The sequence below is a fragment of the Myotis yumanensis genome, unplaced genomic scaffold (genome assembly GCF_028538775.1).
Source record: "Myotis yumanensis isolate MYYU_CA2020_CCGP unplaced genomic scaffold, mMyoYum1.0.hap1 SCAF_13, whole genome shotgun sequence".
In the NCBI taxonomy this organism is placed as follows: domain Eukaryota; kingdom Metazoa; phylum Chordata; class Mammalia; order Chiroptera; family Vespertilionidae; genus Myotis; species Myotis yumanensis.
In genome coordinates, this window is record NW_027223764.1 from 21075624 (window position 1) to 21098630 (window position 23007).

General features: G+C 48.8%; 2 protein-coding genes across 2 annotated transcripts; one reads left to right on the top strand and one right to left on the bottom strand.

Annotated features, from left to right (window-relative positions):
• The first annotated feature begins 820 nt into the window (after nucleotides 1-820).
• On the top strand, nucleotides 821-3002 carry FRAT2 (FRAT regulator of WNT signaling pathway 2). The gene has a single exon (XM_070431861.1). The coding sequence runs from the start codon at nucleotides 944-946 to the stop codon at nucleotides 1613-1615; it is 672 nt and encodes a 223-aa protein (XP_070287962.1). The 5' UTR covers nucleotides 821-943; the 3' UTR covers nucleotides 1616-3002.
• Nucleotides 3003-11391: 8389 nt separating this feature from the next.
• Nucleotides 11392-13763, bottom strand: FRAT1 (FRAT regulator of WNT signaling pathway 1). Its single transcript, XM_070432592.1, is given in 2 exon segments — nucleotides 11392-12786; nucleotides 12788-13763. Coding segments are annotated over 2 exon segments (891 nt in total). The 5' UTR covers nucleotides 13568-13763; the 3' UTR covers nucleotides 11392-12675.
• Nucleotides 13764-23007: the final 9244 nt, after the last annotated feature.

Below are 23007 nucleotides of genomic sequence, written 5' to 3' on the forward strand. Positions count from 1 at the left end.
AGGTTGCTTCCTGCACGCGCCCTGACCAGGGCCGGACGGGGAGGAGCCTGCAACAAGGTACATGCCCTTGACCCTAATCGAACCAGGACCCTTCAATCCGCAGGCCCACGCTCTATCCACTGAGCCAGACCTGCTAGGGCTGAATCGTTTATTTTTTAATGAACAAAGTCAACTCTTGGTTAGCCATGCGGTGGCGCGTCCTCCTCGCCCTGTGCTAGAGGACTGGGCGTAGGGGGGAAGCTCAGAAACGCTCCCTCGCGTTGATTCTGGCCCCCTTGCTGATGGCCCCTCAGCACCCCCAATTCTCTCTCCCTTTCCCCGCCCCCACCTTTCAGAAGCCCGACCTGAGCCCACCCCTCCCCCACGCCTCCCCAGTCTGCGGGGGGTGGGGATGGCGGGTGCGCGGGGGAGGAGTGGGGCGGGCCCAAGCGTTGAAGACACGTGGGGAGGGAGCCAGCGTCTGAGGAGGAGGGTTAGGCGTGTGGGTGGGTGTGTCTGCGAGTGGGAGAAACCAACGCAGGTCGCTCAGAGGCTCCCTTGTCTTAGGCCGCTCATCCGCCCGGGGACCTACCAAGGTCTCCCCACGTCCAGGATCCCGTTCAAGGTGGACACCGAGCGCAGGGGGGAGAAGACTCCTGCCCCTGCCCTGCGCGGTCCCCGACGGCCCGCGACGCGAAGCCTCCTCGCACGTCTCCCCCCGCCCCGGGCGGTGGTAGGGCCCCGCGGCGACGTCACCCATTGTTTACAAATCAACCCGAGCCGGTAGGATTCCTGCTGCCGCGGCTGCTGCGCGCGGCTCGGTGCCTGCCGCTCTCCCGCTTTCGCGTCCGCCCCGGCCTCGGCCTCGGCCCGGGCTTCAGCCCCAGCACCGCACCCGGCTCCGCCGCGGCCCACAGAGCCGCCAGCGACGCCCGCAGAGCTCCCGGTGCCGGGGCGGGGGGCCATGCCGTGCCGGAGGGAAGAGGAAGAGGAAGCCGGCGAGGAAGCGGAGGGGGAGGAAGAGGAGGAGCAGGGCAGCTTCCTCCTGCTGGAGCAGTCGGTGACGCTGGGCGGCTCGGGCGAGGTGGACCGCCTGGTGGCCCAGATCGGCGAGACGCTGCAGCTGGACGCGGGGCAGGACAGCCCGGCTTCCCCGTGCGCGCCCCCCGGGCCGCCGCTGCAGCCCCCGCGGCCCCCGGCGGCGGTGCTGGCGGACAAGGCCCGGCCCCCCGACCGGCCGCTGCTGCTGCCGCCCGCGCCGGCCGCGGCGGTGAGCCCGGCGCCGCCGGGGGCCCTTCGCTGCGCCCTCGGGGACCGCGGCCGCGTGCGAGGCCGGGCTGCGCCCTACTTTGTGGCCGAGCTCGCCGCAGGCCCCAGCGCGCTGCCCGGACCGTGCCGGCGGGGATGGTTGCGGAGCGCCGTCGCCTCCCGTCGCCTGCAGCAGCGACGATGGCCCCCGCCCGGGGCGCGCGCCCGCGACGACGACCCGCACCGGCTCCTGCAGCAGCTCGTGCTCTCGGGGAACCTCATCAAGGAGGCCGTGCGGAGGCTCCAGCGAGCTGTCGCCGCGGTTGCAGCCACAGGCCCGGTGGGACCGGACCACGTCGCCCGGCAGCCCTCGGGCGCCTGGCACTGACCCGGGGCCCCAGGAGGAGGAAGAGGAGGCCGCTGCGCAGACCCATCAGCGTCCTGCCCTCACCAGCCCTGAGCTGAAGCCGCCTCGGCAGCAGGGAGGCGTGTGGGGGAGACCTCGGGCCGAGAAGTTACCGCCCCGGCGAGGGTGGGAGAAAACTTGAACGTGGAGAAATGCACGGGCCAGGACAAGTCCGTGCCGCGTGAGAATTCCCCCGGCCACCTTGGTGCCAAGGAGCTGGGATAAACTGGGAGAACTATGGCAGCTACTTTTACTGACTTGTACCTGACCGAACCCTTGGGGGCGTCGTGTGCTTGGATCGTTTAAAGATAGGGCCCCAAGGGGCGGGAATCGTGAGGGCTTTTATAACAATACTTGAAAACTGAATGACAGGAATACATTTTCTTTATTTTTCCGGTGGAGGAGCTTAGTGAAAATGGTGCTACAATTGTGCAAAGAAATTCCGGGGGGAAGAAGAATGCAAAAGCTTGGTGGTGGGTGGGTGGGTGGCATCACCCCCTTTCTCCCACCTCATTGGCAGCTCCTCGAGGTGGGAGATGTGAACGTCAGTTAGAGGGTGGGAGGGAGGTGGAGAATTTTGAAGGTGGGTAAAGTTGGAGTTGAATTTGGATTTTTTAAGGAATTGACCTTGCCACCTGTAGTTCAAGGTCACGGTTTGCTGTATGTGGGAGGCTGTGGGGTTCCTGGGAGAGCTAACTCACCCCCACGTCCTTTCTCTTCCTCCAAGAAGAGCCCAGTGCTTTCCTACCTTTTGGGAGTCCCCAGAAAAGACATAGGTGGAGAGGGACATGTGGGGAGAGTTACTTGTTTTTTTTTTTTCTGTGCTTTCCTTTCCAGAACTCCTCCTCCTCCTCCCATGAGGCCACTCTTGGCCATGCCATGTGCTTTCTCAGAAACAGTCATAAACAATCTCTTGGATCTCCAGTCCTCCCATTCTGCTCTTGTCAATCCACCTGTTCTGGTGTCTGCACTGGTAGATGAGACCCCGGCTCTTTTTCTGCTCTGTTCTGGCCCCTCTGTGGATCCGTGGGCCTGAGCCTCCGTGGGTCCTCACCCCTCACAGTGTCCTCCTGCCACCAACCCTTCTTTGTGAGTGACTGAAACCATTTTTAAATGTGATTCTCCGAAAGGAGAAACCGCGGGCTTTATCTTTGTGAAACTTGATGGCGCTTTAAGCAAGGTGCCACCCCCCCCACCCCCGACTTTAAGGTAGCTAAACCCATTTTTAAAAGATTCAATGGCTTTTTCATCCTTCAGATGTAGCTATTGAGGTACACTTCGCACCGGAGTGTCTGAAATTGTGGTGGTCCTGATTTATAGGATTTCTTAATTAAAATGTCTGCTGAATAAATTTGTTTTTTGTTTTGGAGCGTGGTTTGGCTTTTTGGGGGGAGGTGGGGGAAAGAAGAGCACTTGGGGATATGTTTAATAATGAAGAATGCACTTGGGGAGACCCAGGCCCAGCACAGAATGCTGGTAGCCCTGCAGGATTTGTGTGCTTCTCTTCTGGTTGATGGTCCACAAGATCAGAAAATTAAACTTAGCTTTTGTTGTTAACCCTGACCCGAGGGTATTTTTTCCCTCTGGTTTTTAGAGAGAGTGGAGGGAAGGGAAGGAGGGGGAGTCAGAGAAACATCGATTGGCTGCCTCTGGTGCTCCAGGCGACAGGGACAGGCGACAGGCAGGGATCAAACCTGCAACCCAGATACATGCTCTGGATGGGGAATGGAACCTGAGGCCCTCAGTGCTCAGGCCGACACGCTAACCACTGAGTTACACCAGCCAGGGCATTAACATTTTGTGGCGTCCCTTCCTACTTGCTCCCTTGCCCTTTTCAAGAAAGCCTTTCTTGGCAAAGCCCCCAGAGCTGGAGCTTCAGGGGAAGTGACTCAGTTTGAGTCAGCCTGCTGCTCACCAGCTATGTCATATGGGGCAAGTCACTGCTCTGTGCTTTTTTCCCTTATTTATCAGACAATAATACTTGCTGTGCAGATTTGTTGGGACAAATTGAATAGTAACATCTATAAAGCAATATTTTTAGAAAAAAATAAAACAATAATACTTAATAAGGTAGTTGGAGGGTCATGTGAGGATTTGAGGTGTCTGGGATATTTGAGTGCTAATTCTTTTTTTTTTTTTTTTTTAAACATGTTTTATTGATTTTCTACAGAGAGGAAGGGAGAGGGATAGAAAGTTAGAAACATCAATGAGAGAGAAACATCGATCAGCCGCCTCCTGCACGCCCCCCAGTGGGGATGTGCCCGCAACCAAGGTACATGCCCTTGACCGGAATCGAACCCGGGACCCTTGAGTCCGCAGGCCGACGCTCTATCCACTGAGCCAAACCGGTTCTGGCGAGTGCTAATTCTTGACATCACCATTGGGCCTTCCTCATTCAGGCGGCCCATATCTGTCTACTCAATGTGCCCCACTAACACTTCAGCCACCCCTTCTCTTCCACTGTGAGCAAAAGCAGGTTTCTTCCTCTTTTGCTTCGTAAGTTCCTTTTCCTGAACTCCTTCCAGTAGGCCATCTCCACACACCTTCCAAACAGTCTGTCTCTGCTTTCATCATTGGGGCTGGGGGTGGGGGGTGGTAGTGTTTACTGTGCCATGTACTGTTCTGGGTGCTTTAAATCATTAGAGATTATATTATGTCATGGCTTTATTTGCCATGAGGTGGGTGCTAATTATTTTATAGATGAGGACACAGGCCCAGGAGATTAAGTGATTTGTCTGAAGTTACCACCTTTTTAAAAAAATATATATTTTTATTGATTTCAGAGAGGAAGGAAAGGGAGAGAGAGAGATAGAAACATCAATGATGAGAGAATTATTGATTGGCTGCCCCCTGTACACCCCCACTGGGGATCAAGCCTGCAACCCAGGCATGTGCCCTTGACCAGAGTTGAACCTGGGACCCTTCAGTCTGCAAGCAGATGCTCTATCCACTGAGCCAAACCAGAGTTACCACCTTTTAAGTGGTGAAGCTGGAATTTTATCCCAGGCAGTCTGGCTGTAGGATCTCCTTCCCTCAACCACATCTTTGAATCATCCTGTACCACCCACATGGGACTTTGTTGACACCATTTTCTCTCATGTAGGCTTTATTAAAGTTCTCAAGAGTATCCTACAAACTTGACCCACTAAATACCTCAACACAATAGCATCACTATTCTCAAACTCTACCTGTATACCAGCCTCATAGTGGAAGGTGCTGGGGATCTGGGATGAAGCAGGGTTTCAGACATCCTGGAAGAACCCACAAGCAGGTTTTGGGCCAATACCTTCACATAAGGTAATAGGAATTGCATAAGAGAAGCACAGATAATCAATGGTATATGGCTGCTGCTTTTAGACCCTCAACTCCTCTGTAAGATGAGGGCATAGGGCCAAGATGGTAAGGTCTCACCCAGTGCAGATGTCCTGTGAGTCTGCAGGATGGCCAGCACAGCATTCAGGGGTGACGTTAGAATGGTGACAAGGAGGGAAGAACTACTGGACCTGAGAAGCAAGGGAAAGGGAACTGAGAGCCCTGTTCTAGGCAAGCGCTCTGCAGGCACATTTCACAAGATGTTGCTTTTTTAAAAAATATATTTGATTTCGGAAAGGGAGAGAGAGAGAAACATCAATGATGAGAGAGAATCATTGATCGGCTGCCTCCTGCATGCCCCACACGGGATTGAGCCCGCAACCCAGGCATGTGCCTGACCAGGAATCAAGCCATGACCTCCTGGTTCATAGGTCAACATTCAACCACTGAGCCATGCCAGCTGGGCAAGATGTTGCTTTTCAAAGGGGAAAGGTAGGAATTATTGGTGCTAGAGCAGGATCTGAACTCATGGCTCTTAGGGTGACCCTCTTGCCACCTGGCTGAGCCTATGTATACCTTTCTTCCTTTACCCCAGCCCATGCTACTGATCAGCCATTTACAGAGTCTGTAGAGAGCCTAGTCCTGGGCCTGGGCTTGAGAAAGTGTCTCTGTATCAAGGAGGCAATGGTCCTTCCCAAGGTGTTGAAGTTTGGGATAGCATATTCCTAATAACACTTGGCCCAGGAATGATTATGGCTTGGATCTTTAACCCCGTGGAATGGATAGGCACAGAACTAGGGGCGTGGGCATAGGCAGAGCTGAGTCAACTCCATCTTCTGAAGGAGCTGAGGCCTGGTTTCCCTGGTAACATTCTGCGAGTCTTGAGTCCAGAAGGACCAGAACAATAGGGAAGTGGTAAGGAGAGGCTGATTGTGTATATGCAGCAGAGGGGTGGTGGGGGTTGATTAGGAGTTTTACGTGGGAAGTGATAGGGACAGCAGCCTGGTGCTTCATAAATGACTATAAATTGGAGAGAGATCAGGGTTGGAGATGAAAGATTTGGCATTTAGAGCTAAGAGGGGTGGGTTGAGCCTGGGAGATGCTATCAGTTGGGAAGAAATAACACTAGCTAATGTGCCGAGTGCAGACCTTATGCCAGGATCTGTTCTAAGTACTTTACAGATACCAGCTCATCAAATCTATGTGGGAGGAAGAAGAGTAAACAAAAGGATTAGAAAGAAAGTGAGAGCAGAGAAACCAAGGGAGGCTGGAAGTTAAACGGGATGGTGGGTATGTGAGTGTATCTCCACATACTTGGGCACAAACACAGAGCTATATCCATCTGTATTATCTCTTCGTGTGTCCTCTGTGGCGAGGTCCAGGGTATTTAAAATCAGATCTTTGCTCAGTGACGTTCATCGTTCTTTTTTAAAAAGATAAGTTTTTATGGACTTTTTTTGTTGTTTTTTTAGAGAGAGGAAGGAAGAGGGACAGAGAGATAGAGAAACATTTATCGGCTGCCTCCTGCACACCTCTACTGGTGATCAAGCCCCCAACCTGGGCATGTGCCCTGACTGGGAATTGAACTGGTGACCTTTTGGTGGATGATGCTCTAACTAACTGAGCCACACTGGCCAGGGATCCATTGTCTTTTTTGAACCCTGAAGTTATTCAACTTCCCTTTACTGGCACCATTAAATGGTGTGTTTTGAACATCTGCACTCTTGAGTTCTCCCCTCCTTAATACACCTGAAGGAAAGTACAATTTAGGGTGCATCTGAAGAAAGGTGATTTTGACTCCTATGTCTGGAGAAGATGTTCAGGAAAACCTAAGAAACCATTTTTCACCCATATTACGCTATGGAATCTGATTCAGACTAAAAAAGAAATGGGCAAAAGGCAGGGCAAAGGTAACATGATGAGATAATCAGCTTGTGACTTTTTTTAACCCACCCAAATCAATAAGTCAAACAAACTGCCTGAATAGCTTATCAGTTGGGGGTTGTGAGTTTTATCTCCTATGAGTCAGTTAATTGATAAGGGGAAGCAGTTAAAAAGTTCCTTGGTATCAGATTTAGTTTTTATCCTATTGTAGTATAAGGTACAGAGAAGGATTCATTTGTACAATAACAACGAAACATAGCTATCCCAGGCAAGAAGGGTTATGCAAGGTTGTTTCAATAGCCAATCCTCAGGTCCCAGGCCTTGCCTTGGTATGACAGTTTGTGACATAATATAGACATCAACCCCTACAATCCCTCTGCCTTTCAAACCTGTCCTGCCCAAGGAACCCCATCCCTTCCTGCCTCCAGGAGCCTTGTCCTTTAGCATCTTCCCTTCCGTTTCTCATCCACAGTCAGACAAGAATAAATTCTGCCATTGGCCCTGCTTTCCCTTTTTAGCTGCCGTCCCTCCTTTTCCATCTTCTTTGAACTTCTAGGCACCACAACTCATCATCTCTGCCCCAAGCACCACACACACACCCTTAGCTTCCACAACTCTGTTGAAATTGCCCAATTTGTTTGCTCTGCAAATATTTATTAGATACCAATACCCAGCGTTGTTACTAAATGCAGCTACCTTTCAGGCAGTGATCTAAGCATTTTTACTAGAATTAGCTCAATGAATCTTCACAACCCTCTGAGACAGGGACTTTATTATCAAACTTCATGGATGAGGAACTCGAGGTTAGACAGATGAAGTGACCTGCCAACGTCACAGGAAAGAGCTTTAACGGAAAGAGCCAGGGTTGTGACTGAGACAGTCTGGCTCCAGAGCATTTTGAACTATACTGAGGCCTACAGTTTTCTTTTCAGAATGTGTATCTTATATTTTCCTCTTTCTCCCTGCCTGCCCGCCCCCGCCGCCCCCAGGCCCTTATCACCTGGTGCCTGGATGTTTTAACAGCCATCCAACTGATCTAGCTGACCATAAAGGTTTGTCCTTAACCTTTGTCCATCCCCCCATGCTGTGTCCCCTGATAATCTGCCTAAAACATCCTCTTCATTTTGTCACTCCTCTGCCATCAAAGAATATATAATCTCTTTTGGAAAAGGAGACACTCACATATGAGCTCCTGAGATAAACCTATAAAGACTGTAAATAAAATGAGGAGTGAGAACAAAATGAATTTGAAGATCCCTTCCTGCGAAGAAATTGCATGACTTTCACAGTACAAATTATAGATGGGAGTGGACAGGGCAGGCATGCAGAACTTCAGGTGAGCACTGAATTTGAATTAGAAGGGGATGGGTTTTCCGAGGGGAAAGAGAGGAGCTAAGAGCTGTGGCTCCAAGCTATCCTCCCCACACACCCTCCCCTTTGTAACATCCCTGCTGCCTCTCCTCTACCAGTCCCAATCCTGAGCTGCTTTCAAGGTTTGGCTTGAAGGGCACCTCCATCCTGTGATTAAACCTTTTCTAAACTGACTGATTATTCCCTTCCTACGCACTTTCCTGAGTGCTTACCTATACAACAGGGATGTATTCTCAAGAAACTGGTCTGATCTTCAGAGGAAACAGATTGAAGAATTCATTAAGAGGCAGGACTTAAAGTATTGACCTTCATGCAATAGCTTCCAGGAATGATGTTTTATTATTTGAATGTTTGTTTGCTATTTGTTTCCCATACACGATCTAATTTGACATTATCTAATTTAATCTTCACCCAATTCTTCAAGGTAGGCTGTATTCTTTTTTTTTTCTTAAAAAATTATACACACACACACACACACACACACACACACACATATATTTTTATTGATTTCAAAGAGGAAGTGAGAGGGAGAGAGAGAAACATCAGTGATGAGAGAGAATCATCAATCGGCTGTCCCTTGTACACCCCCCACCGAGGATAGAGTCCACAGCCTGGGCATGTGCCCTGACAGGGAAGAGAACTGGCAACCTCTGGATGCCTGAGATGATGCTCGACCCCTGAGCCACACCGGCCAGGCAGTTGCTTCTTGCATATGCCTTGACCAGGATTGAACCCGCAATCTTGACGATGTTCTAACCAACTGAGCTACCTGGTCAGGGCAGTAGGCTTTATTTTTATTCCCCATTTTGCAGATGAGTTCATTGGGATTATTGAGGTGAAGGACCCTGTGCTAAATCACTGGGCTAGCAATGGAGGGCTGCCTGCAGAGTCTACACCTATCTATTATGCCTCCTGGGAAACACTGTTATGGGCAGGTCACCTGTTCTCCCTTTAGTTATGGATGGAAAACCACGAGGAAGTGCCGCATGGGAGAGTTTTTGCCCCTTTGCCTGCCCTAGCCTTCACGGCGTTCAAATGGAGTGCACCTCAGTGTGAAAACATCTATCTCTGGGCTTCCATCTCTAAATGAGGCAGTAGCACTAGACCACTGAAGGCTGCACTCTCCCAGGGCTGACATTCTGTGATTACTGAGCATTGGTGGAAGAGGGGGGAGCTAATTGAGTGAGTTAGTAATTTGGTTGCCAGGGTAACTCTTTCCTGATTGGAAGGAAGGGATCACAGGGTTCAATACAGACTTTGCTGCATAGGAAAGTGGCTTCTGATCGTCGCTCCATGTTTCTGCTTCTGAGCTGGAAAAGGAGAGAGCAAACAAGGGTAAAAACTGAATCCAAATATTGTAGCATTTATGCCTAATTTAGAGTGAAATCCTGGGGTAGCAGGCTCTTGGAGTTCTCTGTGAAGTGTGGCATTCTTTTCTCCAAATCCCTTGTTATTTGCTAGTTTCTTTGTTTATTTTGTATGCTTTTCATGGAGTTTATAGCTTTGGCCTTTTATCTCACCCAGCCATTTTCTGTGGCCAACTGTCTTCATAGAATGCTGAACATGTTGAAAGAAAATGGTTACAGCTTTCCCTAGCTCAGCCTATGGGTCTGGGGTCGTGGTCGGCAAACCGCAGCTCGCAAGCCACATGCGGCTCTTTGGCCCCTTCAGTGTGGCTCTTCCACAAAATACCATGTGCGGGCGGCGCGCACGTACAGTGCGATTGAAACTTCGTGGCCCATGCGCAGAAGTCGGTATTTTGTGGAAGAGCCACACTCAAGGGGCCAAAGAGCCGCATGTGGCTCGCGAGCCGCGGTTTGCCGAGCCGAAGTTTGCCGACCACTGGTCTGGGGCATGGTTTTCCATGATTCTAATGGCAGGGCCACCATGTTGGACAACTGCAGGGGTGTCATTCACATTGTAGTGTATGTGTGGAGTAGTGCAGCAAACGACATTGAACTATGTATGATGATATCAGGCTATTGAAAGAGGCTTGGGGTTCTAGACTCTGAAATGACTTCAGAGAGGCATCAAATCACAGCCAGTTCGGCTCTGGATTGCTCCTAACCCATTGGCCTCTGGGAAATCCCACCCAGCTAAGGAGCAGGCCAAGGACCTCAGGGGTACTCCAACCACAGGGCATGCCAGCACCTGACCACTTTCCCCTGTTGCCCTTGCTGGGCAGCACTGGACTGAGCCCCCTACAGCTCTTTCTGGGCAAGTCGTGGGAAATGGCTGGCTTGGTGTGTTCTGGAGGCACTTCTCAGAGACCCTCGGGGTCTGTGTATTTGAGAGAATGGTGAAGTATAGACAACAGGCACTGAGTGCAAAGCAAGTTAGGAAGGATTCTAATGGATCCAGAAAGAACTTTTGGGATCATGGCATGACCTTGTTTTATGAGAAACAGAGGATCCCTTAGCTACTTAGGGAGTGTCCTGGGAAAGAAGGGGTAGGGACTAAAGACTGTTTTATCTCCAGTACGTGCCAGTCACCATGAACCCTTTTCCTCAGCTCACTTCTCATCTGTTGTACAGGTGAGGAAATGGAAGCCTGTACAATGGAGCAACTTGTCCACTGAATAAGGGAACTTGAACCTTCCTTTAGGAAACAGACTTAGGTAACTCAAGACTGGAGGGACAGAGATGGGCTATTGTGTCACTTCTTAGGGAGAGAAGGGCGGCAAACATGTCCAGGGCAGAGAGAGCAATACTTGAATCCACTCTCGGCCAGCTTTCCCACCACAGGCTTGCCCCCCTGAGCAACCCCTGTACAAGAGCTGCTCAAACTTCCTGGAACAAGTCCACGTAATGAATGGCCCCAGTAGAAAGAAAAAAAAAAGTGATAAGCCTCCCCACCTGCAGTGACTGATCTTTGCTAAAACAGTCAGAAGCAGCTTCATAAAACATCTCCATCGCGGGTTAGTAATCCAAAGGCTCTAGGGTTTTGGTGAAAGGGCTTGGTCCAAACCTGACCTCACTTTCATTTAATTTCGTGCCAGCACCAATACACACCCAGGCGTGCCGACCCTGTCTAACGAGTGAGCTGTTCAGACACAAAGGCACTCTAATTACCATCCGCAAAACGAGGCTGACAAAGATTTCAAGTGTTTTCATGTTTATGAAGAACACAGAAATGTGTTCTGTGCATCTTTCCCGCCGACAGCAAGTATAAAATAAAACCAGACAAGAAATGCAACACATTTATTACAAATAGATATTTCAGTTAAGTTAAAATCCTATAATCAGGATAGCGACAATTCCAGACACTCCGGTGCGAAGTGTAGATATGTCAACAGCCACATCTGGATGATGAACCAGCCATTGAATCTTACAAAACTAAAACACCAGCTAAACAGTCTTAAATCCCTCAGAGTGAGTGAACAGTACGTTACAAACATTTCATCACGGTTCACACTGGCAAAGCCTGCAGCTTCTCCATTTGGAGGGTCACATTTTCTACGCCGTTTCCTTCACTTACAAAAGCGATCTGGCATGGCTGGGGGAGGGGCAGAGCGAGGAAATCAACTCCATCTACCCAGGGAATTGCAGCTGTTATTACAAATGGCCCCAGAGAGCCCATTATAAGCTGCTGTGTGAGGCCGAGTGTCCCTGGAGTGCCCGTCACGTGGCGTCTCCCAACCCCCAGCCCGGCCCCCGGGAGCACCAGTAAGGCCCTCTCGAATAGGACAGCAGAGCTGAGGGGGAGAGGAGGGCCCGAGGCCACGTCTCTGGACAGTTTCCATAAAAGCCAGGCTTGCGGCGGGCCCGCGGGAGGCTCCGGTGCCCGCGTCCCCGCCTCCCTACACCCGCGGTGGCGGCGGTGCGCTTGTCCTCAGGAGACTCCGGCACTTCACCACCTGCCTCCACCTCCTATCCATCCCCACCCTGGGCACATCGCGGCTTTCACTTCCACTCGGGGAACGCAGCCAGCTGCAAAGCGGGGGCAGAGAAAAGGCCCTTTCATGGTACCGTGTGTTTTAAGAATCAGCACCCTAACAGACAGAAAATGTTTTGTCTTTTAAATGTGATAAATTTTCAAGTCTGGCAGCTTGAGGTACTCCCTGAAATGATCGTCTATTCATGTTCCCCTCCCCCCAAAGTGAATCAGGAGCCAACCCTGAAAAGGTAAAACAAGTCACTGGGATCATCCTCATCCTTAGGGCGAGAGGCGATCCTGAGATGCATGAACCGTGGCCACAGAGTCGCTGGGATGGCAGGTCAGGGGAGGTCTGCATGGATCTGCACGCGGTGCCTCCAAGAATGGTCACCCCCAAAATAAAAAGTCCAACGGACTGTGAGCCTGGGGTGCGTTCTGTAACCTGCCTGAAATAGGGCCAACCGAATCCTGTTTTTTAACAGGGCCTTGACCTCAGTTCCCCACGAACACACTCGCGACTTTTCGATGCCTCGTCTTGATTAGCTTATTTTCCCGCTTCCAAAAGCGCGAGTTCACCAGTCTGATTAGAAATGCAGCCCTCAGGGGGAATCCCCTGTCCTCCGGGCAAAGGCTGGCCCAGTGACCACTCCCCGGGCATTAGCTGCCAGGCACCAGGACGCCGTCGCCAGATCGGAGCTGCGCCCTCCTTCCCGTCGCGCCAGGGTTGCTGCAGGCCGCGCGCGGGCTGCGGGGCGAAGGGGGCTTGTGCACTGCAGCCGTCGGCGGCCTCAGGAGCGGGCGTTGGGGAAGCTTTGCGTGCAACTGCAACCGTCGCGAATGAAGCCTCCGCACGGCTTCCTTGATGAGGTTCCCGGAGAGCACCAGCTGCTGCAGGAGCCGGTGCGGGTCGTCGTCGCCGGTGCGGGCTACCGGCTGGGGCCCGCGCCGCTGCTGCAGGCGGCGGGAGGCGGCGGCACCCCGCAGCCAGCCTCGCCGGCACGGTCCCGACAGAGGTTTTGGGGCGCCCCGCTTGTCGGCTCTCGAAGGCCCATCTAGGCTGGGCTGCGGGGACAGGGCACTGGGGCCTGCGGCGAGCTCGGCCACAAAGTAGGGCGCAGCCCGGCCTCGCACGCGGCCGCGGTCCCCGAGGGCGCAGCGAAGGGCCCCCGGCGGCGCCGGGCTCACCGCCGCGGCCGGCGCGGGCGGCAGCAGCAGCGGCCGGTCGGGGGGCCGGGCCTTGTCCGCCAGCACCGCCGCCGGGGGCCGCGGGGGCTGCAGCGGCGGCCCGGGGGGCGCGCACGGGGAAGCCGGGCTGTCCTGCCCCGCGTCCAGCTGCAGCGTCTCGCCGATCTGGGCCACCAGGCGGTCCACCTCGCCCGAGCCGCCCAGCGTCACCGACTGCTCCAGCAGGAGGAAGCTGCCCTGCTCCTTCTCTTCCTCCCCCTCCGCTTCCTCGCCGGCTTCCTCTTCCTCTTCCCTCCGGCACGGCATGGCCCCCCGCCCCGGCACCGGGAGCTCTGCGGGCGTCGCTGGCGGCTCTGTGGGCCGCGGCGGAGCCGGGTGCGGTGCTGGGGCCGAAGCCGGGCACGGACCCGGGCCAGGGGCCGGGGTGGACAAGGAAGCCGGGGACCCACGGGCACTCGTGCCGCGCGTTGCACCGGGGCAGCTAGAATCCTACCGGCTCCGGTTGATTTGTAAACAATGGGTGACGTCGCCGTGGGGCCCTACCACCGTGCCGGGCGGGGGGGTGCCGTACTGTTGGGGGCCGGGGCGCCCCCTGGGTCCAGGCCCAGGGCGGAGCCTTGCTCCGTCTGAGCTTCACAATCCTGAATGCTGTCTGCGGGGGCGCAGTGGGGAGCCGATCCTCGCTCTCTTAGGAGGGCGTGATGGGCATTTCCGGCAGATGGACACCGGGTGGGCTGTTGGTTTCTTCCACACACAACACCTACACTCACACGCCCGCACACTCCCCTGCCCTAGCGCGTCAACTCCTCTGGTTTGGCATTTGCGCTTTTGAGGTCCCTGGTGCCACCAGCGTCTGGGCAGTGACGACCGGGCGAGTTAGGCGAGGATGGAAAGGAGGATTCAGGTTAGGAATTTGTCTAGAGGTTAGGCAAACGAGGCTGACAGGAAAGGAGGAAGGGGGCCCCGTGGTGCAGATAGGGGTGGCAGAGTGGAATTGGCAAAGAAAGACCATACATTAATGTTTCTTGATCAGGAGCATGGGTATGTGGGCACTTGGACTGTGGCTGGCATTACTGTAGAGGACAAAGTTGCTAGCTCTGAGCTAGAAAGTGGGTTTAAGAAGAATGCCTCAACCCAGTGAGGGAGTATTCTGTTTAAGAGGGTGGCAGGAGAGGAAAATGGTGAGCTGTTTGGATGGAAGCGGAGATAGAGGCCACCTTAACCCTCCAAGATATCCTGATTGGTTTAATGATTAACCAAGATTAATTTTTATTGATTTTTTTAAGAGAGAGAGGAAGGAAGAGGGAGAGAGAAACATAGATGGGAGAGCGAAGCATCCATGGGCTGCCCCTAGCATGCCACCCACCTGGGATCTAGTCTGCAACTGAAGCCCCCAACCTGAACTTCATTTTGTAAAAGGGAGAAGGGCAGAAAATCAATTCGTTCACGTTGCCTGGAGGTTTTACACCTTTATTCAGAATCCCAAACCTCTCAGGTGTAACTCTAAACACTACACTCGTAGGTAGGCTTTTGGTGGACCAGCCTTTACAAGCCAACCAGGGGAGGGATTTTAGCAGAGTGATGAAAATATCCAAAATTGCACTGTGGTGATGGTTGGACAACTCAGCAAATTTACTAAACATCTGAATGTTCACTTAAAACGAGTGAATTTTTATGTAAATTGTACCTTAATAAAGTTGTCTTTAAAATTAGCCACAGCCCAGCTGGAGTGGCTTAGTGGCTGAGCATTGACCTATGAACCAGGAGGTCACGGTTTGTGTGGGGCATGCAGGAGGCAGCTGATCAATGATTCTCACAGAAGCCAGGTGGTAGGGAGGTATTTTAAAATACTGAGCAGGAGAGCAGCGTGATTTAGAAGGGAGTGCAGGAGGAAGAAACTGGAACCTGGGGATCCAGAGAAGTAGGAACAGGGGTCTTGGTGGGCAGGTCCAAAGATGATAATTACTGGAGCAAAACTTTAGGGAGGGATGGAATGGAGGGAATACCTAGGAAGTTATTTAAAATAAAAGGGAGTTGGCCTGATTTTGCCATGAGTAGAGGGAAAAAATGTGAGAATAAAGAGACAGTTTGAAGAAAGCCATTGAATTTTTGGAAATCTTGGAAACACAGATTTCTACTGGGTGTCATAAAATTTATATCTCATTTTAGTGGATCCCTTAGCATTTTCTCCATATAAAATTATGTCATCTGCAAATAGACATAATTTTACTCATTTTTAAATTGGGATGTCTTTTATTTTTCTTGCCTAATTGCCCACGCTAGAGCCTCTAGAACAGTGGTTCTCAACCTTCCTAATGCTGCGACCCTTTAATACAGTTCCTCATGTTGTGGTGACCGCCAACCATAAAATTATTTTCGTTGCTACTTCATAACTGTAATTTTGCTACTGTTATGAATCGTAATGTAACTATCTGATATGCAGGATGTATTTTCATTGTTACAAATTGAACATAATTAAAGCATAGTGATTAATCACAAAAACAATATGTAATTATATATGTGTTTTCCGATGGTCTTAGGAGACCCCTGTGAAAGGGTCGTTCGACCCCCAAAGGGGTCGCGACCCACAGGTTGAGAACTGCTGCTCTAGAACAATATTGAATAGAAGTGGTGAAGGCAAATGTCCATGTCTTGTTCCTGTTCTTAGAGAAAAGCATTCAGTCTTTTACCATTAAGTATGCTGTTGGCTATGAGTTTTCATAAGATGGCCTTTATCAGAGTGAGGCCATTTCCTCCTATTCCTGTGTTTTTTGAGCATTTTTTTTTTATCGTGAAAGTGTCATCTCCTCATTTTAAATAATTGTTCATTTGAAAGTGTGGTCAAAGCAACTGTTTATTAGCTAGAATATTCTGAACCTAATTATTCAAAAATTTCAGATGAAAATAATTAAAGCAGTTTGTGTTTTTATTCTTTGGCTCAAAATCTGTAAGCCTCATACATTGTGTGGGAATGAAAAATGATACAACTGCTTCAGAAAAAGATGTGGCAGTTTCTTGCAAAACTAAACATACACCTCTCCTATGATTCAATTCCATTCCGAGATATTTACCTAAGAGAAATAAAAACATAGATGTGCATCAAGGCCTACAGGCAGATCATCGTAGCAGCTTTATTCATTAAAGCCATGAACTGGAAACAGCTCAAGTCTTTATCAACAGGTGAATGAATAAACTATGGCACATTCATAATATCATAATATGATAATACTCTTTCGCAACAAAAAGAATGGAAGTTTTGCTGCATGCAATGCCATGGATGAATCTCAAAAACAGTGCTCTAAGAAAGGGAAGCCAGAGGAAAAAAAAAGTACCTACCATATGATTCTGTCTATATGAAATTCCAGAACAGAAAAAATTAATTTACAGTGGGGAAAAAATCGGAAGACTGAGATTGCCTTTGGAGAGGGTGGAGTGAGGGCAAGGACTGAGAACAGGCTTGAGGGAAGTTTAGGGGTAGTGGTAATGTTCTATATCTTGGTAGCTTTCATTTGGGTTTCACGTGTGTATGCATGTGTTAAAACACATTTTATTTATTGTATATAAATTTTACATGAAAAGAAAACTAAACAAATATTAAATTCTGGTTAATAGACATGCTAATGAATTTAGGGGTACAATTTATTCTCTAGTGCACAAAAATGAGATGGATTAATATCCATATTTTATATGGATAAAAGGATGGATAAGACAGGTAGATCTATGATAAAATATGCATAATAAAGTGTTAATGTTGCCTGGCCAGCGTGGCTCAGTGGTTGTGTCCACCTATGAATCAGGAGGTCAGGGTTCGATTCCCTGTCAGGGCATATGCTTGGGTTTCGGGCTCGATCCCCAGTGGGAGTCATGCAGGAGGCAGCTGATTAATGATTCTCTCTCATCATTGATGTTTCTATCTCTATCTCTCTCTCCTACTCCCTTTCTCTCTGAAATCAATAAAAACATGTTAAAATAAATAAAGTCACTAAAAAAGAAAGTAAATTTAATGTTATGTGAAGTGAAGTATATCTCAATTTTTAAATGCTAAAACATTAATAGTTGGATCTAGGTGTTGGGGAATAGGGTAGTTGACTGTCAAATTCTTTCAATTTTGTTGACTGTTTGAAAATGTTGAGAATAGAGGAGATCGAAGATGGCGGCATAGGTAAACACCGGAGACTGCCGCCGTGGACAACCACTTCAAAAATACAACTAAAAGTCGGAGCGGACATCAACCAGAACCACGGGAAGGCTGGCTGAGGAGAGTCTCTTCAACTAGAAGCAAAAACAACAGCATTCCGACGCTCAGCGGAGGCGCAGTGTGGAAAATTTAAAGGTACGGTGGTGCGGTGGTGAGGGTGCGCGCGCAAAGCGGGCTGGCGGCTGAGGGCGCGATTGTCGTTTTCAATCAGGAGCGAGTCTCAGACTCTGGGCTACAGATCCGGGCGAGTCTCTAGGAACCCAGACTCAAACGGGAGAAGCGGGACTGTCTGGCTACGGCCCCTCCGAGGTTTGCAGCGATTGCTGGGACAGAGAGGCAGAGCCCCTGGGGACGGACTGAGAGCAGCCATAGCGGCTCCCTCCCCCCGCCCTGTTGAGCCCGCCCCGCCCAAACCCTGCGCACAGCCATTTGCCGATCGCCTCAGGCAAGGGCTGGACTAGCGCCTCCCCTGAGGACTGAAGTTTTCCCACAGCTGATTTCCACAGCCAGTCGGCCTGGTGGTCAAATCCCTCTAGTGTTAACTACAACAATTAAGGCTTGGCTAGAACAAGACTGCGCACAGAGACCACAAGGGGGTGCACCAAGAAAGCATAAAAGATGCGGAGACAAAAAAACATGACAGAAATGGAGGATATGGAGCTAAGAATCGCAATTTTGAGGGCTTGCCATAAATTTGTGCAGAGCCTCACGAAAACTAATGAGACCCTCGATGCTGTGATAAAGAAATTAGAAAGTAAGCATACACGGACTGAAATAAAGAATATTATACCCAATAGCAGACCAGAGGAGCACAAGAATCAAACCAAAGATTCGACAAAAAACACCCAATTGGAAAAGCAAAATGAAAAAAGAATCCGAAAGTGTGAAGATAGTGTAAGGAGCCTCTGGGACAGCTTTAAGCGGACTAATATCAGAGTCATTGGAGTGCCAGAAGATGAGAGACAGCAAGATATTGAAAACCTATTTCAAGAAATAATGGCAGAAAACTTCCCCCACCTGGAGAAAGAAATGGACTTACAGGTCCAAGAAGCGCAGAGAACCCCAAACAAAAGGAATCCAAAGAGGACCACACCAAGACACATCATCATTAAAATGCCAAGAGCAAAAGACAAAGAGAAAATCTTAAAAGCAGCAAGAGAAAGAGGCTCAATTACCTACAAGGGAATACCCATACGACTGTCAGCTGATTTCTCAACAGAAACTTTGCAGGCCAGAAGGGAATGGCAAGAAATATTCAAAGTGCTGAATACCAAGAACCTACAACCAAGATTACTTTATCCAGCAAAGCTATCATTCAGAATTGAAGGTCAGATAAAGAGCTTCACAGATAAGGAAAAACTAAAGGAGTTCATCACCGCCAAACCAGTATTATATGAAATGCTGAAAGGTATCCTTTAAGAAGAGGAAGAAGAAGAAAAAGGTAAAGATACAAATTAGGAACAACAAATATGCATCTATCAACAAATGAATCTAAGAATCAAGTGAATAAATAACCTGATGTACAGAATGAACTGGTGACTATAATGAATCAGGGACATAGAAAGGGAATGGACTGACTATTCTTGGGGGAAAAGGGGTGTGGGAGATGCGGGAAGTGACTGGACAAAAATCATGCACCTATGGATGAACTCAGTGGGTGGGGAGTGAGGGTGGAGGGTGGGGTGGGAGCTGGAAGGAGGGGAGTTATGGGGGGAAAAAAGAGGAACAAATGTAATAATCTGAACAATAAAGATTTAAAAAAAAAAAAAAAAAAAAAAAGAAAATGTTGAGAATAGCATATTTTTTTTAAAGCTCTAAAAAAGGAGTCATTCATTTTGTGACTTCCTTTAGAATTGCCCAGGGCATGTGGGGGCTGAGGGCTGTCTAGTGGGGAAGAAGGGAGGAAGCACTCACCCTGCTGGCCAGTTGACAGGGGAATTGTGTGGACTCATTCTCTGGCGTTGAAAGGATGTGGACAGTCGGCTCTGGGTTGACTAAATTCTTGCCCACTGTGGAAGATTTCACACTGTATGGCAGCAATGGGGCTTGACACCTTTAGAGGTTAGCAGCCATCCCTGAGTGATGGGCTGGCTCCTTTACTAATTCCTTCATTGCCTCCCAGCTCCCAGATGGCCAGGCTGTGGGAGCTGGGCTGGTTGGGGAGGAGGGATTTGTCCTGAGAATTTTGAAGAGATTAGGGGACTCACACTGAGATGCAAGGAGGTGCTAATGGGGTATTAAACACTCCTCCGTAGTGTAACAGGTGAAAGCTGGAAACCGAAAGGCAGAAGCTGAAAATGTATTGAGCTGTTGATAGGATGGAAAAGACAATAGGGTTAAACAGGGTTTTAGGAACAGGTGGGTCTGTAACTGGTAAGTTCCAGCTTTGGGCTAACACTGATGCAGCAGTGTGGAATATTTTGCTACTTATAAAAGTAGAAAGGACTCAAGACTGGGGAGTACGTGTAGAGCAAGCATGTCAAACTCAAAGGCTAACACAGGCCAAATAAGCAAGGTTTAAGTTTATGTGGGCCACAAAAACCAAAAGCTTCAATTTTCATAGAAACGTAGGTTTATTTCTAAAAGTATAGTATAAAAAAAAAGAACAAGAGCAATGATAAAATTAATGTTTTCTTCCCGACCTTTGGCATCTCGTCTCTGCTACTATCTTTCCTACTTTGGGGGAAATTTGTTTGCAGTGATTACTTTCAAAATTGACCCAAGGTGAATGTCAGTAATTCTGGACCTGACAGGAGACTTATTTCCTTTCATACTTGTAAATAACTGCTCACACCGTTATATTGGCTGGGCCGCAAAAAATATTTGTTGTGGGCCGCGAGTTTGACATGCTTGAGGAGTGCTGTCCCAGAGGTGGAGACTTGAGTAGTGCACTGAGTTGAATAGGTTCCCCTCTAAATTCATGTCCACAGGGAACCTGTAAATGTGACCTTACTTGGAAATAGGGTCTCTGCAGATATGATCACGTTAAGATGAGGTCAAACTGAATTAGGGTGGGTGGGCCCTAATGCAGCCACTGATATCCTTTTATAAAAAGAAGGAAATTTGGACACAGATACATACAGGGAGGATGCCATGTCTGTCAGACAGAGGCAGAGATTGGAGTGATGCTGCCACAAGCCATGGACGGCCAGCAATCACCAGGGGCTGAGAGCACGGAGCAGCGTCTCCCACAGAGTCCTCAAGAAGGAACAAACCCTGCTAAGTCTGACACTTCGATATCAGACTTCTGGCCTCCAAAACTGTGAGAGAATAAATTCCCGTTGCTTTAAAGCACTGAGTTGGTGGTAATTTGTTATAGCAGCGTTAGGAAACTAGTGCTCGTTTCCAGGGATTGTTTGAAATGTGTAAGGCGTGGAGGAATTTATTGAGTTTTCTGGGGTAGATCTGAGAATCAGTGGAAAAAGTGAAGGGTTGAGAGCCTCTCCAATTGCCATGCTAGGTCCAGCCAGATCTACCATCAAAGAAGAAAGAGATGAAAAAACAAGGGGCCAGGAAAGCTTTGTTGATCACAGGTGAAAAATGGCTATGTCAGTAGGACATCTTTGCAGGGGCTGTTAGGATGACCCCTTCTAGGCTGATATAGTTAGTGTTCCCCTTTCTGGGGCTGCAGAAATGACTGTACTGCCCTTGCCAAATGACGGCAGTGGGAATGGAAAGGTAGATGCTCAAACTTGCATAGTGATTGGGGCAGGGGTGGGCAAACTTTTTGACTCGAGGGCCACAGTGGGTTCTTAAACTGGACCGGAGGGCCGGAACAAAAGCATGGATGGAGTGTTTGTGTGAACTAATATAAATTCAAAGTAAACATCATTACATAAAAGGGTACGGTCTTTTTTTTTTTTTTTTTTTTTTAGTTTTATTCATTTCAAACGGGCCGATCTGGCCTGCGGGCCGTAGTTTGCCCACGGCTGGATTGGGGTGTCAAGGGAAGGCAGCTGCAGACCTGCAGAGGCCCGTGTCTGTCTGGATTTCCTGGGACGGCGGTGGTGTCAACAGAATTGGAATTTAGGAGACACATGGTCAGGGGCTATCATTCAGTGTGTTAAAAGAAGACCCTAGTTTTATTTATTTGAATAGACATACAGTCAAATGGTTCAAAATTCTAAAGGTCAAAATGAGTAATATGGAAGTTCTCCCGTATTTCTGTCCCTAGCCACCCAGGGTCCCTCCCTGGAAGCAAACTATAACATCATTTCCTGTGTATTCTTTCCAAAGATATCTTGTGCATTTACATATTTTTTGTATTCTGCCTCCCTTTTTTTAAAAAAAACAAACAAATAATTTTTTGTTTTCCAATTATAGTTGACATACAATATTATATTAGCTTTAGGTGTACATCCCAGGTATTCTGCTTCCCTTTGTTAAAGAGTAGCTATAACAGAGGTTGCTGTTTGCCTCCCAATTACCAGTCTCCCATTCAATAAATCCCAAGTTGTAGCAGCTTGAGAGCCATAGGACCACAATTCTCAGCTTCTCTTGCAGCTAGATAGGGCCATGTGATTAAGTTCTGGCCAAGTGAAATGTAAGTGAGAAGTGTTGTGTGGTATTTTTGAAAAGTCTCCCCTTATTAGGAAGGGGGCCAAGCTCTCTTTTTCTGTCATCTTGTTGCCTGGAATGTAGATGTGATGATTAGAGCTCTCAAAGCCATATTGAACTAAGAGCAGTGGGTTTCCAATGATGTCAGAAGACACAAATACAGCCCAGGACTGCCTACCTCTAGGCTTTTTTAAAAAAAGTTTTTTGTTGTTGTTAATCTTCACCTGAGGATATTTATTCCATTGATTTTTAGAGAGAGTGGAAGGGAAGGGGGAGAGACACAAAGAGAGAAACATCAATGTGAAAGAGACACATTGATTGGTTGCCTCCTGCACGCACCCCAACCTAGGTCCAGGATTGAGCTTGCAACCGAGGGATGTGCCTTTGACTCGAATCAAACATGGGATCCTTGTCTGAGGGCTGATGCTCTATCCACTGAGCCAAACCAGCTAGAGCTCTAGGCTCTTTTATGTGAGAAAGAAATAACACTCTATCTTGTTTATGCCAACTAGGAACTTTTAAAAGACAATGCTAATATAACCAGAAAATCCACAATGATGTTTTGGAGAGCTATGCCAGTCAAGGCCCATGAAAAATATTCAGATCAGAAAGTGAAGCAAATAATAATAGTACCTACCACATATTGATTATATTTAAAAACTATTTTGTTGAGATATAATTTACATATTATAAAGTCCAGCCATTTAAAATATACAATTCGACAGTTTTTAGTATATTTACAGAGTTGTGCAACCATCACCATAATCTAATTTCAGAACATTTGCATAATTCCTCCCAAAAACTTGTACCCATAAACTATACTGAGTTTTTAATTCTATGCTTGGTACCCTGAAACATGCTTTACAGGTATTACTTCCCTTAGTTTTTCCAATAACCTCTGAGTTATTATCCCCTTACATGGATAAGAAAACCAAAGCACAGAGATGAGAAAACTTGCCCACGATTACACAAATTACCAGTGCCAGAGCCA

What these genes read in the sequence shown, in the direction of transcription:
- FRAT2 (XM_070431861.1), top strand. Translation starts at nt 944, where the DNA reads ATGCCGTGCCGGAGGGAAGAGGAAGAGGAAGCCGGCGAGGAAGCGGAG.